Source organism: Lycorma delicatula, chromosome 9 (genome assembly GCF_047948215.1).
Source record: "Lycorma delicatula isolate Av1 chromosome 9, ASM4794821v1, whole genome shotgun sequence".
Classification (NCBI taxonomy): domain Eukaryota; kingdom Metazoa; phylum Arthropoda; class Insecta; order Hemiptera; family Fulgoridae; genus Lycorma; species Lycorma delicatula.
The window spans coordinates 36,126,867-36,145,583 of NC_134463.1; the positions used below are offsets into that span (position 1 = coordinate 36,126,867).

The 18,717-nt window shown below is 31.1% G+C and overlaps 1 protein-coding gene across 2 annotated transcripts in view; it reads right to left on the minus strand.

Annotated features, from left to right (window-relative positions):
- The window catches only part of LOC142330191 (uncharacterized), a 75,422-nt gene that overhangs the window by 27,450 nt on the left and 29,255 nt on the right, over positions 1-18,717 (minus strand). Inside the window, exon 1 of one of the 2 annotated variants that reach the window (XM_075375311.1) lies at positions 18,060-18,214. The exons of the other annotated variant lie outside the window; for it this stretch is intronic. Within the exon in view, the coding sequence (XP_075231426.1) occupies positions 18,060-18,070 (11 nt within the window). The 5' untranslated portion in view covers positions 18,071-18,214. Of the gene's footprint in view, positions 1-18,059; positions 18,215-18,717 lie in introns of those variants that run through there. 2 annotated transcript variants of the gene reach the window in all.

Below are 18,717 nucleotides of genomic sequence, written 5' to 3' on the forward strand. Positions count from 1 at the left end.
CGTTCTGGCCTACACAAGGATTGCCAGATCATCTGCGTATGCTATAATTTGTACACCCTCAGGAAATGTTAGCCGAAGCACACCATCAAAGGCAATGACCCATAAAAGTGGTCCAAGGACTGAGCCCTGCGGTACTCCGGCGCTCATACTAAAGGATATCTCTTGCTCTTGCGCCTTGACTATACAGCTGCGACTTTTGAGGTATTCCTCTACTTGCCTCTTCAAGTACGGGCTAATTCCCTTTTCAACCATGGTCGCATTAATATGTTTCCATGGAATCGACCCGAAAGCATTCTTCACGTCTAAAGAGACAAGCAAAGGAATGTTTCTTGTCCGCCAAGTACCTCTTCTAGTTTCGTTAGGCCAACTAATCACCTTACTAATTGCCTGAACTGTTGACCTGCCTTTCCAAAAACCAAATTGATTAGCACTTACTTTCGCACCATCTTATACCTCCTGCACTATGCGGCCAGCCAACATTTTTTCCTCAACATCGTGTTGAGGAGGCTCAACGGTTTATATGTCAATTATCCTGTATCATTTGTGCCTTTAGGCAAACACACAACTTTTGCCTCCTTCCAACACTCCGGGAAAGTCTTGTGAATCAGGCCGTAGCTGGCCACCTCGAGTATCTCCCAAGGTGGTTTCTTGATGATATTCTTAATCAATACAGCTGGTATTTGGTGCGATCCGGGGCTTTTCTTAGTCGCAAGCATGCTGCCAGCACATTGCAACTCGCATAAGGCAAATCTTCTGCTATCGCATTCAGCGGGGTTGCGCTCCTCAACAGTTATATGCGGGAAAAGACTAGATACTTGTGTTTCAGCCCAATCCTTGGAGAGTATCGGAAGCCTTCTGCCAAACCTCTTTGTAACTATTTTAAAAGCCATGCCCCATGGGTCACTGTCTAGTTCAGCACACAACTTCGACCAGTGTATTCTCTTCTCTTTCTTTATAGCTTTATTAAGAGCTCTTCTAGCCTCTTTATAGTTGCTAACTGCCTCCTGATATCTCGAGTCCTCCGCGGGTCTGAGCCTTTGCATTACACGTCTCCTGGTTTGTAGCGTCTGTCTAAGGAGCGCTATTTCACTTGTCCACCAATAGATCGTGTGTTTCCTGAGGCCATTGCGCGATTCTCTATCCATCTCTTGCATAACAATATTGGTCAAAGTATCTGGCGTAAGATGTTGGTAATTACTTCTATTTGGTACGCATAAAATCTAATCAACGAGAGTTGTTCATTCGTCTTAAAACTGACATCGTTCAATGATATCATCGTGGCATAATGGTCGCTAGCTATATCATGTGGTATCACCTCCCAATGCCACTGCTGACTCCTCCATCTATTGTCAAGTATGGTGAGGTCCAGGATAGAGGTATGTCCCCTGGCCTCGAATGTAGGCGTCTCATCATTAACGCAATGGCAGCCAACGGTCCCCATCAAGTCTGTTAATAATTTACCTCTCTTATTCGTACATCGACCGCCAGCTGCCACCAGCCTACTGTTGAAATCTCCTACCATGATGATCTTCTTATCCGTGTTACTAATTAGCTCTTGTATCGTATCAAGGGTGCTAGTGAATTCACTAAGTGCCACATTGGGAGATATATATACGCCAATGTTACGTTTTGTTAATGTTACGTTTTATGTTTCTATACCTAGTTCAGCAACCGGTTTGGTCTTTATTAAAACGTTGGAACATCGACCAATCCTTTTTCTTTATTAGAAAATTAAATTGAAGACAAGAAAATACAAATATACTTTGGGATTAATTTTATTTAAATATATTTTCTGTACAATAAAAATCAGAACAACGGAATTTAGGAAAACCTTACAAACCGTGATTTGAATGAGGAAATGGAAACAAGTGTGACCGAATGTGTATATTCATTACAGAATAAATACAAATTTATATACATTTCTGGAAGACAATACAAATAACACAGTGAAAAAATTTGAGGAATGATTTTTATTTCCAAACTGATATCGATAAAATGTTGTGGAAAAAGTCAAGGGTTATTGGAAGACCGTAGACAAACGATACTATATTTCTAATTAATTTAATAAACTGTGTAGTAAATTGCAATCTAGCAGCAGAAAATAACTATTTATAAAGAATAATTTTTCCACTAACTATTTTATTCTTAATTTCCTCTACGATTAGCGCTTTTATAAACATATCTGCTTCATTAAATTTATATGTAAAAATTTAGATTTCAACATAGTTAAAAAAAAGAAAGTTAAATATATAAAAAAAAAATTAAAGACGAATGATGACTATTACAGATAGAACAATAAATATAACATCAAAAGTTTTGATATTCGAAAGTTTATATTGAAGATACTTTTTTCTTTTAATACTTTTATTTACAGTCGCATCAATAATTAAAACCATTAGCGACTTAACAGTGTAATGTAACTGTACCGGTAAATTTTAAGTCTTGAACAAACTCAGGTCGACTACTCCTGAGACGTGTGGTTAATCGAAACCTAACCACCAAAGAACACCGGTATCCACGATCTAGTATTCAAATCCGAATAAAAGTTTATTACCTTTATTAGGATTTCAAGCTGAGAATTTCGACTTCGAATCAGTTGATTTACAAGTTTACCACTAGACCAACACGGTGAGTTATGTTGAAGAAATCTCTTTTTCTTTGTTTAACCTCCGGGATTACCGTTAGGTATTGCTTCAGAGGATGAGATGAATTATTTGTAGCGTATATGAAAATACACTACCTAAATACTAAATAGATAAACCTGACCGGGATTCGAACCCGGGACCTCCGGATGAAAGACCGAGACGCTACCACTCGCGCCACGGAGGCCGATACACAACTTAATTTAACATATCAGTGCTACACTAGCGTTCCTTGTGGTGACAGGATTTTTTTGTGTGTGGGGGATGCGATTTTGCAAAAAACGTTTTTTGCAAATATTATTATTTTTTAATTGTTAACAAATGTGCCTAAGAGAAATACCTTGATTAGGAGAAATCTCGAGATACTGAGGGTGACCTTGCTGTACAGCCTCAACTCCTTGGCCTTTAAGTTAAAATCTGATGGCATCAATGTCCCATATGTAGAAGTAATTTGACCCAGTTTGGTTAAATCGGTCCAGTAGTTCTAGTTAAGATGAAGGTTAATTAGAGTTCAACACCGAACACACACGTACATACGAATATTTGAAAAATGTCCATCCGGTTTTTTTGATTCCTTGGGAATCACAACGTAAAGATCCGGTGAAAACCACACATGGCCAAATTGGGCCGATTACAATACTTTCCCTTCTACTTCTTCTTTTTCTTCTTTTTGCTCTCTTTTTCCTGTTTAGCCTCCGGGAATTACCGTTCAGGTATTACTTCAGAGGATGATATGTATGAGTGTAATTGAAGTGTAGTCTTGTACAGTCTCAGTTCGACCATCCCTGAAATGTGTGATTACTTGAAACCCAACCACCAAAGAACACCGGTATTCACGATCTAGTATTCAAATCCGTATAAAAGTACTAATTACTTTTACTAGGACTCGAACGTTGAAACTCTCGACTTCCAAATCAGCTGATTTGGGTAGACGCGTTCACCACTAGACCAACACGGTGGGTGGGTTCCTTTCTACAGCTACAGCTCTTCTACAGCACTAGACGGGATAGTAAAGATTTGAAACAAGGTTCTTTGTTCTCTGAACCAGTAAAATTAAGATCAAATACAATTATTAAAACCGGCAATATTAAGTTTATAAGATGAATATAATTTTAAAGAGCACAGTGAATAATTTTGATGTAGATGTAGATGTAGTAATTTTCAGTAGATTTTTAATTCGAAATTTAGAACATGGTGGAATAAGTAAATATCGATATCCATTCCTGGATTTTTATTTAGTAGAATTTATATGTTTAATTTCAACGTTCCCATTTTTCATGGAATTTTTTTTTTAGATTTTGCAATTCAAAGAAACAGTTAAAATCGCCTGAAAATCAAATTTGTTGATAACGTTTTTGATCTGCACTCAAGTTTATTTTCATTATTGCTACTATGAATATTAATATAATTGCTTTGATTCGACACACACACACACACACACACACATATATATATATATATATATATATATATACGCAATCGTAGGAATTACTCTAGTATGGAAGATGATGCAAATAGTGATTTTTATGTAACGATAACATTTAACTCTTGCCAGTATCTTTTTTTACATATAATAATAAATAGAAAAACAGATTTAGATAAAAATGTATTATTAAAATACAATTTTACCGTACAAATTCGCGTAATTAGAGACAGTGTCAAAATTATCTTGCATGATGATAAACTTTGTTTAAAATGTAGATCAGTGGACCAAACATAAAAACATAATAGAACCTCTTATTGCAAAGTTCTATAGGTCATCTAATGATCTTTTTAAGATTATATAAATCAAATATTAGTATATCCATATTTTTTGAAAGGGCCAGTCTATTAAAAATGGAAGCACTTAGTGTTTATATCGCTTTTTTTTTGATAGCCCGGGTGATCTCGATATTTCGATCAGTTTTTAGTTAATTTCATAAGAAAGCTACCTATTGTTGAGTACTACCACGATCCGACTTCCGGAAAATTTTGACATATCTTCGCGTTTCACATACTCCAGACGCCAAAACTACCGTCAGTTCAAAACTTTATATATCTATATACATATATACATATATATATATATATATATCGTGTCTTGTGGACACGATAACTGCCATAATTTAGCGCTTTCACTTAATTTAGCGCTTTTATGTATCACTTTCATATTGATACATAACGATAAAACTTTCATATTGATACATAAAATATAACGACCAAAATCTCGGTCGAGTTCGTTAATGGGAAAAATCGGACCATGGGGATGGAAATGGGGGGCTTTTTCGAAAAAAAACAAAATATCGCTATAACTTTCTTAATAAGTAAAATATGAAATTGTTTTAAAGTTCCTACTATTCTTTGGATAATGCCCTAAAACTTATATAAGTGAAACTTTTTGAAATCACCAACCATTGGCTCAGGGGATGAAAAAAACGGGGTTTCGAGGACAAAAATACTTCTCTTAATAGTGTTTATCGGTTTACAGTGGTCGTTAGTCCTAGAAACATTACTTTAAACTTTTGTCTGAAATAATTTTTAATATGATCAACCCTTACAGCAAGTGATACCAAAATGTTGCTGGAATTGTAGGGTTTGTGGTACGCTAAACATGTGAAACTTTTTTCACATGCAACCGTTGTCGTATTGAATAAATTTGAAGTTTTTCTTAAGTTTAAGGTGGAAATATTTTTTATTCCCCTACTTAGCACCGGTGAAATCTACCTCCGTCTTCTAATTTGATTTTTTTTTTTTGTTTTTTAAAGAACTTACTCAGAATTCACAATATGTATAATTTACAATCGATACGAATAAGTGAAAGTCTTTATATATAGTAGGTTACATAAAAACAGTTATATATCGATTCGCTAATAATGCAAATAAAAATGTGTGTATGTGCGCACACGCATGTATTTACTACAACTGATTTCTATTTACAAGAAATTGACAAAAAAAAATTTAATTAATATTTTTTAATTGTGCATTAAGTATCACGATGACGGTCGTTTTTTAATGAATCGAATTTACCTGCGTCTCACTACAAATCAGAACAAGTATTATGAACGCTAACCGGTATTTTTTTTTTTTTTTTAATGTTATATTCATAAAAGTTGTAGCTGACCTAATATGAATCACAAGAAAAGTAACTCCCACAAACGATTCGGCCATTCTCAAGAATAACAAGTAACCCACGCATAGCATTAAAGGAAAAATAAGCGGTGAAATCATTTCAAATTGTCTTCTACACCGAGTTGAATACACAGATATGCATATGAATAAGTCACAATTCATCGAAACGGAATTGATATTTAACCCTATATGTGACATCTTCATTTTATTCACCAGAAAAACTAGTTGAATAATGAATAAAGTTATTCTCTTAGAAAGCAACTCTGACTGATATCTCTTCTATCTTAACAGTTCACAATACCACTACCATAAAAAAATCTAATGTGGACACAAATGAGTTTCTTGTACGCTTATTAAATTACATATACACATTTTTTTTTTTTTTTTAATGAAAAGTACATAAAAATTTCATATCATTAATTTTTATTTTAGTTTATTTTTATTCTTATTATTGAATTATTATTTATTGTATTTTTTTTAAAATCAGAGGTTAATAATTATTAATGAAATCAATATATTTAAATGAAAAAAAAGAAGGTAAATAAAGGAAAATGAAAAAAGGAAGAATTTTGCATTCAAAAAAAGAATAAAAAGATTAAGAGAAGATGATAAACATAGAGAGGAAGAAAACATTAAGACCAAGGAAAGAATAAAAAGATTAAGAGAGGATGATGAATATGAAGAAAGAGAAAATTTGAAAACTAGAGAACGTGTACACAAATTAAAATCAGAAGATTTACGTATAACAAACCAAAGAGCGATTAAATGATTAGCAACAAAAAACAAATGAACGAAATGATGATCAACTCCGACTTACGGAGAATATTACCCGACAATATCAGAGTAATTAACCGAAAGATAGGAATTTATTACAATTTATCAAAGATCGGGCATGCATCTCAGTTTATATGTTGTTCTTGTAATGGTCTATTTTTCAGGTCACTCTGTAGTTAACTTTAATGTAGGTAAAATTAAACAGAATTTCCAGAGTAATTAAATAATTTAAACAGAAATTAAACTAGAAAATCTAAAAATAATAGGATTCTAAATTATAACTTTCAATTAATATTAAATAATCAGATGTTTCTCCAAATCTGTTATATATACACACATACGTAATAATACGTGGTAAAACCACCGAGGTGGTTTTGGGGTCTGGGTTATGTGATTACAGTACTTTCTTTACTTCGTACAAGCAAGTAAAAAAGAAAAAAGTTAAAATAAGGGAGATGGAGTCAGATTTGAACCAATGCCTTGTAAGATCCCAATGTTTCATTAATTAAAATTTCATTTGTTTATAACTCTGGAACCATTGAAAATAAGTACCACTTATATCGTTGAAAAGCTTTTCAGTGCGTGCTTCTTATTGCCGTTAAGAAACAGTCCAAAAGTTGATTTTTTTTTGGATTTTGGGCTTTTTTTAACACTTTTGGTCCAGTTTATTGTAATCAATAGGGGATGTGCACAACTTGATGTTACAGCAATCCTTAATCCAACATTTCAACATCCTACGGCTAATCGTTTTTGAGTTACCCGAGATACATACGTACGTACAGACGTCACGCCGAACTAGTCAAAATGGATTCGGGGATGGTCAAAATGGATATCTTCGTTGAAATCTGAAAACCAAAATTTTTCGCGATCACAATACTTCCTTTACTTCGTACAAGGAAGTAAAAAACAGAAGCAGATAGTTTAATAAATAAAGGGTATTGTGTAGATTACGTATAAGGAAGAATTGTATTACCCAAATTCTGTAATAGTTTATAGAAATTAAATTGTAATCAATGAAAGAAAAGTAAGATATTAAGAAAACAAGCAGAACACTTTTTTCTATCAGGGTGATGTAATTCAGTTATACGTAAAGTTATTACTGGAGGGGGGAAGAGTTAATGAAAATGTCATATTGTTACATTAAAAAAAAAAACAGAGTTAGAACGAGATAAGTTTAAAATAAAAAATAAAAAACTTGTCGTTTAAGTAATTGAAATTATTATTATTATGAACTGAATATTAATTTAAAATGTTAAATGTATGGGTGTTGTACGCCTAATAGTTATTAAATTACTCTTTTTTTTATTTTTAGACACCGCCCAGATGATTTAGTTCAGCCCACAACAGTCATGTTGCAAAATTAGATACTGTTCTATATTTTTGTTATTATTTTAAGAAGAAAGGAACACAAATTTTAGTATTAAAATCAATAAAAATAAAATTTACTTTAAAAAAAATTTATTTTGTATCATAATTGATTATTATGTAAAGAAATGAAGACAAATAATCATTTTATAAACTTTTTCAAAACTGACACACCCTTGATGTCTTGTAGCTGAACAAGATAAATTATTAGAATTTTTTTAATTGTTTTGATTAATATTTAAATTTCAGTACTGTATTTAGTTAAAGTTTAAATTCACTTCCATTTTTACTTCCTTACTTTCATATTACTTCGTTGTATGAAGTAAAGGAAGTATTGTGATCGCGAAACATTTTGGTTTTCAGATTTCAACGGAAATATCCATTTTGATCATCCCTGAATCCATTTTGACTAGTTCGGCGTGACGTCTGTACGTACGTATGTATCCGCAAAACTCAAAAACGATTAATCGTAGCATGTTTAAATTTTGGATTTAGGGCTGTTATAACATCTAGCTGTGCACCTCCCCTTTTGATTGCAATCAACTGGACCAAAAGTGTCAAAAAAGCCCAAAATCAAACAAATTTGAATTTTGTGCTTTTTCTAAACTGCAGTCTTAAGCCCTCATTGTGCTTTTCAACGATATATCATAAGTGGTACTTATTTTCATTGGTTCCAGAGTTATAGCCAAATAAAATTAATGAAATATTTGGATCTTACAAAGGAAAGGCACATCGGTTTGAATCAGACTTCTTCTCCTTTTTTTTTTTTTTAAATTTAAATATATTGATTTATTAATAATTATTAACCTTTGATTGAAAAAAAAGTTTTACAATAAATAATAATCCAATAATTACAATAATAAAAAATATCAGAAGTTATATATGAAATAAATTTTATGTACTTTTCATTTAAAAAAAAAATGTGTATATATAATTTAATCGGCGTACAAGGAAGTCACATTAGTGTCACATTGTTCACGTGATTATTTACTTAATTGTTCATCTAATTATTTACTTAACATAATAAATAATTTCATTAGAATTTCTTATATTCAAGATTCTTTTATCTTTCTTCTTTTAAACAACTAAAAAAATATTTTAATAATTTATTTTTTTGTATTTTAGTAATTTTTAGGAAAATGGGTGATTTCATTGGATCTATATTCAATACTAGTTAAACGTATACAAACATTTAATTGTATTTATTACCTGTTTTCAGGAAACAAAATATAAATAATTATAAGAACAACAGAAAACAAACACAAATAGAATAAAATTACTGGTACTGGTTAAAGATTATATGGAATATATAGTGTTCATAAAGTGCAACGTTATAGAAGAATGTTTCTTTCTTTTTTTGCATCTTTAATTGAGATAAACTGGGTTACACAATGCAGTAGATAATACTCATTGTCTCCCAATACATTAGATATTCCAGTTATACCAAGACCCAGAATGCCTTCACAGAAAAGTATGATTTGGATGCACCAAAGAAGTCCTCCATAAAACAGCTGTACGACAAGTTTCAAGAGAAAGGGAATGTAGCAGATACAGCCAGTGGTCTACCGAAATTAACACCAGAAAAGTTAATCGACGTGCAAGCAACATATTCTGTTAGTCCCAAGAAGTCTGTGCGACGCCTATCTAGCCAGTATGATCTCTCCATTGGCAGTGCTCCCACGGCAAAGCAAAATTGTTTAAAAATGCATCCGTACAGAATTCGTGTTCACGATTTGATACAGACACTGGAAAATATGTAGTTCTGTCAGCGATTCATGTCATCTTTAAGGCCAGGTGGGGAAGTACTCGATGATTGGTTTTGATCTGGTGAGGCATGGTTTAACCTTGAATACGTGAATACACAGAATTTACGCATTTAGTGTTCGGAAAATTCACATCAGCTGCACGGAGAAAAGTGAGGGTTTGGTGTGCAATGTCACATTGGCGAATCCTCATCACATTTGTTTCATGCCACAGTAAACAGTGATATACACAGATGGTGCAACAATTTGTAAACACCATACCTGCAGACTGGCTAGAGTACACTTAATGCGAACAATATTGTGGTATGTTATTAAATTTGCCTCGAATCTCGAGACATTTACTAGAAACTGGCTCAACAAAAGTAGAACTTGGCGCGGGGTTCATGCTTCCGCGAACTCGGTTAGCTAGTTCAGAGGGAAACGATGTAGGACATTCAAGATGTCCGGACGAGGCCTACAGCGAAGGCTAAAGCTGAGTTCATAAATCACAGATGTAAATGTCTACCGAGGCATTTACATCGGTGGCATCCCAACAAGGCCAGGCTTATTACTATGAGATGTAAAAAGTCAGAGGGCAGAAAACGACTCTCGTTAAAGCCCATCAGGGCTAGAACAGGGAGAGAGTGTGGCGACCAGAAGCGTCACAAGGCGGGTGTCTTCCCCTACGAGGTTGGGATGGCTAGAGTACACGTGGTTTCAGCAGGAAAATGCTACGGCTCATACAGTCAACAACACTATGATCTTCATGGATCAATGTTTTCATGGATCAATGTTTTCATGGAGAAATGATTTCGAAGGGGGTTGTGGTCCCCTCGGTCTCCTGATTTATCCCCTCCTGACATTTTCTTGTGGAAATACCTTAAGGACGCTGCTTACAAAACTCATCCTTACACCATTCTCAAGTTCCAGAGCAAACTTGAACGATGTGTTGCTGCAATTCCTCAATAAACTTTACAATATGTGTTTATGAGCATGCAACGTGGTATTCAATTATGTGAATCGGATAATGGAGACCACTTTCAACTACTTTTGTAACTTACTTATTCCCGTCATTTTTTGAACACTATATTATAAATTATAAAAGAATACATTAAGTTTTTCTCGTAGAAAGAGGTACCTTATATTTGTTATCTTACATAATCAGTTACAAAGTTTCTTATGGCTATACATGTAAACCAATTGAAATACAAGAGAAATCAGTCAGAGGAAAGTTTTCCACGAGTATTGGTAGACATTCTTCAACCGAGCACTGTGATGAACAGAGAAAAGGTATCATTTGCAGAACTGAATATAACTACATACTTATGTACTTGACATACATATGTGAAGCGACAAATATATGACTTTATCAAAAGAATTATAGGATTAAAGTTGTGTTCAATTAAGAGGTAGTCAAAGAATATAATTTTCTTTAGTCTTTTGTAGGCAAATTTTAATAAAGACAGTTATATAAAATAAGATCATTCGTGATTTTACCTATATTACTAACTAGCTATTAAACTTCAAACTCATCGGCAAAGATATAGCGCAACTAATGATTTTTTGATTTTTTCCTGAATTATCCTTGAGCATGTTTCTTTGCTGTCTAATTTTATTTTATATTTGATAAAAATCTTCAAATGCACAGTATGTTAATTTTTAACGATATCTCCACAATTTTAATTTAAATGGAACAACCTCCGATTAATAAATTTGTTCAAAGAAATTTTTTAATGGCATCAACCATTCACCATTTTTTTTCAAGTTGTTTATAATACCCAGTATCCCTCCGAAACTGAGATGAATCATAAGATGGGAATCGGTAAATCCATTCTGAAATAAAAGTTTCAATTCAATGCAAACACTGGATAAAAATAATAATCATGTCTGAGAACTACGCATAGCAACAATTTTGTTCCAAATTTTTGCAAATTTTTTTTTTAAGTTTTTGTTTTTAATCACGGAGTTCGTTAGAACTTCGTCGGTAAGAGACGACGAAGTCAACGAACTACGTTTACAGTAAACATGACCTAACCCAACAGAGAAATTAAAATGGGAAAAAATAAAATAAGCGTGAAAATATTATATTTCAGTTCAATTGGATATTTAATAAAGAATACTTTCAAAAAATATTTTATTAGACAACGTTTTTTTTCCATTTGATGAACCGCGGGACTCGAACATGTCATTTTATTCTTTTTTTAATGTATCTTTACGAATCGCGCCGCTAGATAGCAGTTCTTGATATTACTAGGTAGCGTACAACAATTTGATAATGTACTTGAAATAATAAAATCTAAAAGAAAATATACTACAGCTTATTTTAATAGTAAATATCCTTATGTAAATGAAAGAACTGAAGATGAAACAATATTTTAATTCCCATCACTTCTTTAAAAAAATAAAAGTATTAGTTTACAAGAGATTATACTAGATTTATTAAAAAAAGGAATAAATAAAACAGAAATAAATTCCATTGGTATAATCGAATTTAACGATAAAAATCGAGGGTTACATTTACAAAGTAATAAGTGCAATATTACATCACGGATCTTAGATTCGTGAAGGTCATTACTTGTTTTATTAAAAAAGGAAAAATGTTATATGGAGTGAATGTTATAACTTTCAACAAAAAAAAAAATTGTCCGTGAAATTCAATTTATTTATTCTAGAAAGGCAATAAATTTTAATAATTAATCTACAAGATAATCAGTAATTCATAAAAAAAAATAAAAGAATAATATTTTATCAGTGATATCCAGAAAAAAATTACCATAAAATCATAAACCGTATGGTAAGAGTTTCGCAGATATCATTTCTTCCGCTCAAAAAACAAAAATTTCTGTTAATATAAATAAAGCTGGTTTTAACAAAACTATACCGATATCAAAAAAGGTAGACACTACATTTCTATTATCAAAATCTGTTATTAATTTAGAATTTTCTTTAGAAAAAAAATTACATGTTAAATATATGTAATAGACAGATATGTAATATATAATAAACAATGTTTAATCATTCTATATAATAAGCACAAAAAAAAGAAAAAAATTGTTACAAAACTCTTACCGGCCCGATTTCATTTATTCATTGTACAGTAAATGAGATCTATTGTCTATTACATATATTGTAATATGTAACACATATGTTAAGTGACAAGATAACAAAAACCGTATTAATTAACAAAAATTTAAAGAAGTACATAGAAAAGGTTGGCCTGGATCCTAAAGTCATAATTCCCAAAGCCCAAAAATCAATAATTCTGGAGACTTGCAGGATTGTACGTACTTTGTTAAATGTACCACAGCATTGATTGAGGTATGCCCCAGTAGCCCCTCATACTGAAATTCCGGATGTGAATCTCCGAGACAAAAAATAAAAATAATAATAATTATAACGTGCAAGCTTTTTAGAGTGAGAAAAATCGGGATTCGAACTCAAAATCTACCATTCCGCCCATGGAGGTCGACATAATAATAAGCATACATATTTTCAGAGTCCTTGAATGGTGGAAGGGAGGAATGCACTTGTATCTCATGTAAGAGTTTATGTTGTAATGTGATGTGCGGAATTGTCACAAATATCAGCACGTGCGTTGTAACAGGAATAGAGTAATTGTCGCTGTACGCATCTACTGCATAATTAATAGATAAGTAAATGGATGAATATGTAAATATAAAACATATATATATTATAATATTAAAAACAATGTAAAATGTGTAATATTATTATTATTATATACATATATATATATATATATATATATATATATATATATATATATATATATATATATATATATATATATATATATCAACTCTCGATTATCCGCGATAACTGGGAAGAGGATCGCGGATAATCCAAAATCATATAAAAACTACGGTTGATCCAAAAATAATATTTAATGCGTCTTAAAGTGACCTAAAACTGTACTGAATTTTACACAAAATACGTAACAACATAAAACAAATATTCACTATCGCAATACTGCACGTAAATAGATTGTATATACAGTAACACTACTGTTACTAATTACGTAGTACATACACATGTACTACGTAATTGTATACAGTAGCTAACGAGAAAAAAAAAACAGACATTAAAAAAAAAATTAATAAATTATGCATTTTACTCTTTCAATTTTTTTTTTTAAATAAGATGCGATTAATTGTTATTTTGTGACTGAAAACACATTTTTTTAAATTTAACTTTGTAGTTTGCGTAGCGTAATAATGTTTTACAGTGAACTATCGTCCTATCCACAATGACTATAGCACAGCATTATCATATCGAAAACAAGCACACATTCAAGTAGCAAATAAAATGAAAGAAGCAAAAATTATCACAGAACGATGAAAAGTTTTTAACTTTTAGCTTCTTTAAATTTTTAAATCTTTATTTTTTCCTAGAAGTATCGAGGTTAAACCGCTCGCGAATAATTGGAAGGGAGGATTTCTAAATTCACTAATGAACAAAATAGAATTTTTTTTTGGACCAAGTAACAAAATATGTGATCCTAATACAACTTTTCACGCTAAATTCAAACTCAAAAAATAAATTTTTCTATCGCCACAATCTTTTGTTATACATAAGTATACTTTGAAATAAATGTAAAAAATTTACATGTATGCATTCAATTTACCTAAAATGTGATAGTCATTGTTTTCCTTTTATGTTTGGTATCTGAAGCATTCCTCCTTATCGTCCAACAATAATCTGCGAGCATTCTTGTACTTCACTGTTGCTGATACCTGTTTTCCATGACTGAGATTTGTTGGTGGAAACATTCTCCGTGCTTGTTACTGATGGCGCCGAGATTACCCGGAAAGAAATTCAAGTGTGAATCCAAAAAAATGAATTATACGTTTTTTAACGTCCGGGACCACCGTTAGGTATTGCTTCAGAGGATGAGATGAATAATTTGTAGCGTGTATGAAAATGCCATGCCTGACCGGGATTCAAACTCGGAACCTCCGGATGAAAGGCCGAGACGACGCTACCAATCGCGTCACGGAGGCCGGAAAATATCAATATATTGATATTTTAATAATTATTAACCTCTCATTGTAAAAAAATGTAGATGTAGAATGTAGATGTAAATGAAAATTCAATAATAAAAACAAATATCAGAAGTTTTCAATGAAATAAAATTTTATGTAGTTTTCATTTTAAAAAAAAGTGTAAATGTAATTTAATAAGCGTACAAGGAAGTCATGTGTTGTCCACATCATTATTTTTTTTTAACATTTCAATGCTATTTTGATATTTTCTAAAAATATTTTAACGTATAAATTTTCAACAATCATCCTTTGTTACCGCCCGCTGACACACCTAAACAGATTTTGTTCCTTGAGAACAGTTACCGGACCCAGGGTAGGAATCTCATGGGCAAAATGTGCGGGCGGACGATCGTTCTCACGCTTCGAGTTGGGTCCGGTCCTGCAGGTAAAAAAAATAGGATTGTAAATACTCCAGGGAAGATCAGTTGACAGTCACTCGGCGAGGGAAGTCTGCGAATGAGTCTAAGCGGGACGTAATGATGCGAGTCTGCGAGAGAGTTCTAAGCGAGAAGTGATTACGTGAGTTTAAAGCGAGAGTATCTGCGAGGAAGTCAGTGAAGGAGCGAATTTCTCGTTCGACGCGATTAAGGTGACGTCACAAGTAATTTTAGTGTGAACAGTATATGAAAACAAGAAACGGTTCAGTGAGTTACTGTTATTTAAGTGTTATACTTAGTTATACTGAACTATAAGTGAAACAGATAAAACTTCATTCATAAATTGTTAGGATAGTTTTATTTGTGAACAGTAAGGGTATTTGCAGTTAAAGAACTTTATACTTGTCTTATCTATTGTACTATTGTTAATACAAGACTAGTGGTTATAAGTGTTAAGACCAGCGAGCATGCTAATGTCTTTTGTCAGTGAAACTGAATTCTGGTTTTCAATAATTAACACCTGTAAATAAATCCTGAGGACTATTTTAAATTCTGCTTTTTAAGTAATCACAGTTTATTATTATTATTATTATTGATTTTTCTTATTTTATTTATATTCTTAAACTAATAAATTGTAATTATATAAACATTTTAAATTGTCAATCTCTCAACATCCTGATCGAGCTGCGAACACGCGACAATATATATATATATATATATATATGTTATATGTATATACTAGTATCCCCGTCGCGGCTTTGCCCACGCCATAAACTTGAGTTTCTCGTTGCGGTCAGGGGATATTTAGCCGGTCATGGCTTGTTTCGCTCCCTCTTCCCGTACAGCCAGAGGACTCTGGCTGTACGGGAAGACCCCAATGGGAACACCCCATTGTGTTCATTAATTTATGGTTGTGAGAATAATAATAATTTTAAATAAAATTAAAGTTGTTCAATATTTAAGAAATATCAATGTATTTAAATTTCTTCAGAGCAACACTTTGGTCAGCACAGGACCCGAAACTTTGATTGATCAAAGAATGTAGGTTTCTGTCGACCTTCATCTTAAATATATTAGTTATAATATACTCGTACTTCGTACTAATAAAAATGTGTTTCGCCGGGTTCTTAGGGTTAACCGACAAACACCACAAGGAGGTGACCGTATTTCGTTTCTCATTTTTAAAATTACTTTTATTTTATGTTTGTTAGTCATGTGCAGCTAGTCGCGTCGCACATACAGTAACAATAGCTGTGGTTGAGCCACCACGCTGTATACCGATACACCCCTTAAAAAATCGGGTTTTTAGATATTTATCTGAAGAGTATTTTCAAGCCCCAATCTAGTGAATATTTCGCTTATAATCGGAAATGAGAAAAATTTACAATCATTGTTCAACAATTTTTTACCTTTCTTCACCTTTTTTAAGATCGAATTTAAAAATCTGGAAACTGGTTTTTAGACGTTTACATGAAATTTACATCAAGTTACCTTCATTTTTTGCTGAGAATTTAAAAAAATAGTAAATTCAACTATTAATCCATTTTAACCCTTTAAATTCGAAATTTCAAAAAATTCTTAGCGTGCATTTACACCGTAAGAAGAACATGTTGAATTTTAATCAATTTATCTTCAGTAGTGTTTGCTGAACGTTGACGAACCAGTCAGTCAGTAAGTAAAAGTTGCTTTACAGATACATATGTATAAAATATAACATAAATACATAAGTATTTTAAATTTATATGAAATATTAAACCAAATAAATAATGTTATTTATTTATCTTTATTGCTTTATTTGCAAAACAGAAATGAAACTAGAATAAAACACGAAGCTCTTATAAGAATATTAATAATAAAATAAGAAGTATAAAAATAAGTCTTAAATAAATTTAGATATTAATTTTAATAGACTACATCATTAAAAATACGTCAAGTACGAAAAATAAATTCATAAAAATTTAAGTCTGTGCGTGAGTACTTAGTAAAGTAGATTATTAAAAGATAAACCATTACATAATGGTTTAAATTCTTATTGAAAGATAACAACATAGAATATAATTAAGATAGAAAGAAAAAATTATGTATAAGAAAATTAAGGAGAACAGAATCCATATTAAATAGAAAAACATATATTAAAAAAAATATATATAACAGCAATTCTTATGAAATAAAGATAAATTTAAAACTAGTCAGTAAGGTCAGAAGTTGAAATATATTTTTAGTTAGTGTAAATAATATGTATTATGAAAATAATAAATCACTTGAAAAGAAAAAAAGAAAATAATAATAGCATTATTAGATTTTTAACAATTTACAAAATTATTTAAATAAACAATTTTTACATTTACATCATACAAACAAAAGTATTTTCTACCCAATTTTCTTAAAGTTTAAAGATAAAAATTGTAAATATCAGAATGATATTTAATTATATTTCATTACGCTATAATAATCCATTGCAGCGTAATAATAACAATTTTGTTTTTTATTCTTATAATCGATTGTAGGATTATGTACTTTTTAATTTTAAAAATATCTCAATTAGGTTGCACTGAATAAAAAAAAAAATAATACCAGTCTACTTTAGTAAATATTTAGATAGAATGAAAAAATGATCGATATCGGTAAATTTTGTAAGAGATGAATGCTGAACCCTCATGCACAATTTAAATACATCACAGTTTCCTATTTTTTAAACTCGATTAAAAAATATAATACACAAACAATAATAATTATATTTATTTTCTCTCTCTCTCTCTCTCAGAGAGAGAGAGAAAAAAAAATATTATACCAGAAATTATATATTATACATACCAGAAAAATATTATTTCAACTATTTTAAAAAACGGAAATTTTTTAGAGTAAAATACATTTACATTTATACTAATAATTTTTATCGAAGAAACAATTATTTTTTCATATATATAGATTTATTTAAAAAATAAAACTACATGGAAATATAATTTAAACCAAATTGAAAAATTTACTTACGGAGTACTCATTGTACAGTTTATTTTTAATTTTACACAAGATGTAATTTAATTTAAACAAAAAAAGACTATGATGATAATAATAATAATATTAAAAACACACAACGATGAGTGTACCGTATAATATCACAAACTTAACTAACTTAGACGTTTTGGCTAGAGTCAACAAAATACATTCAGCGCTTGCTCCAATTCAGTCTTGTTTTGAATTCGCTTTGTGACGTTAGGCAACTATTTTCTATCTTCCTCATCCATACCTAAAATCTGCCAGTGGAATATGCCAGTCCGAAGAAATAAAAACGTTTTTTTTGAAATCATACTTTACGTTATAAAATCATAATTTTATTATGATTATAATAATTATTAAATCATAATTCTATTTACGATTGTATTTTTACTGTGAAATACAAAAATTATATAAACTGTTAAACCTGACTTTTGCCGTAGAGGTTGTAAATTTTATTATTATATTAGCTTAATTTAAATTACAATTTTAAATTACGAATATACGTAATATAAAGGATTAAAAAATATATAATTCCATTTTAAATAATTAAATTTAGTTATAAAATGTTTTAATTTATTGATCTAAGTTCTAAGAGATAATGGATTTGTTACCTTGTACTCAGTTATTGTTAATTTAAGAGATCTCTATTAGG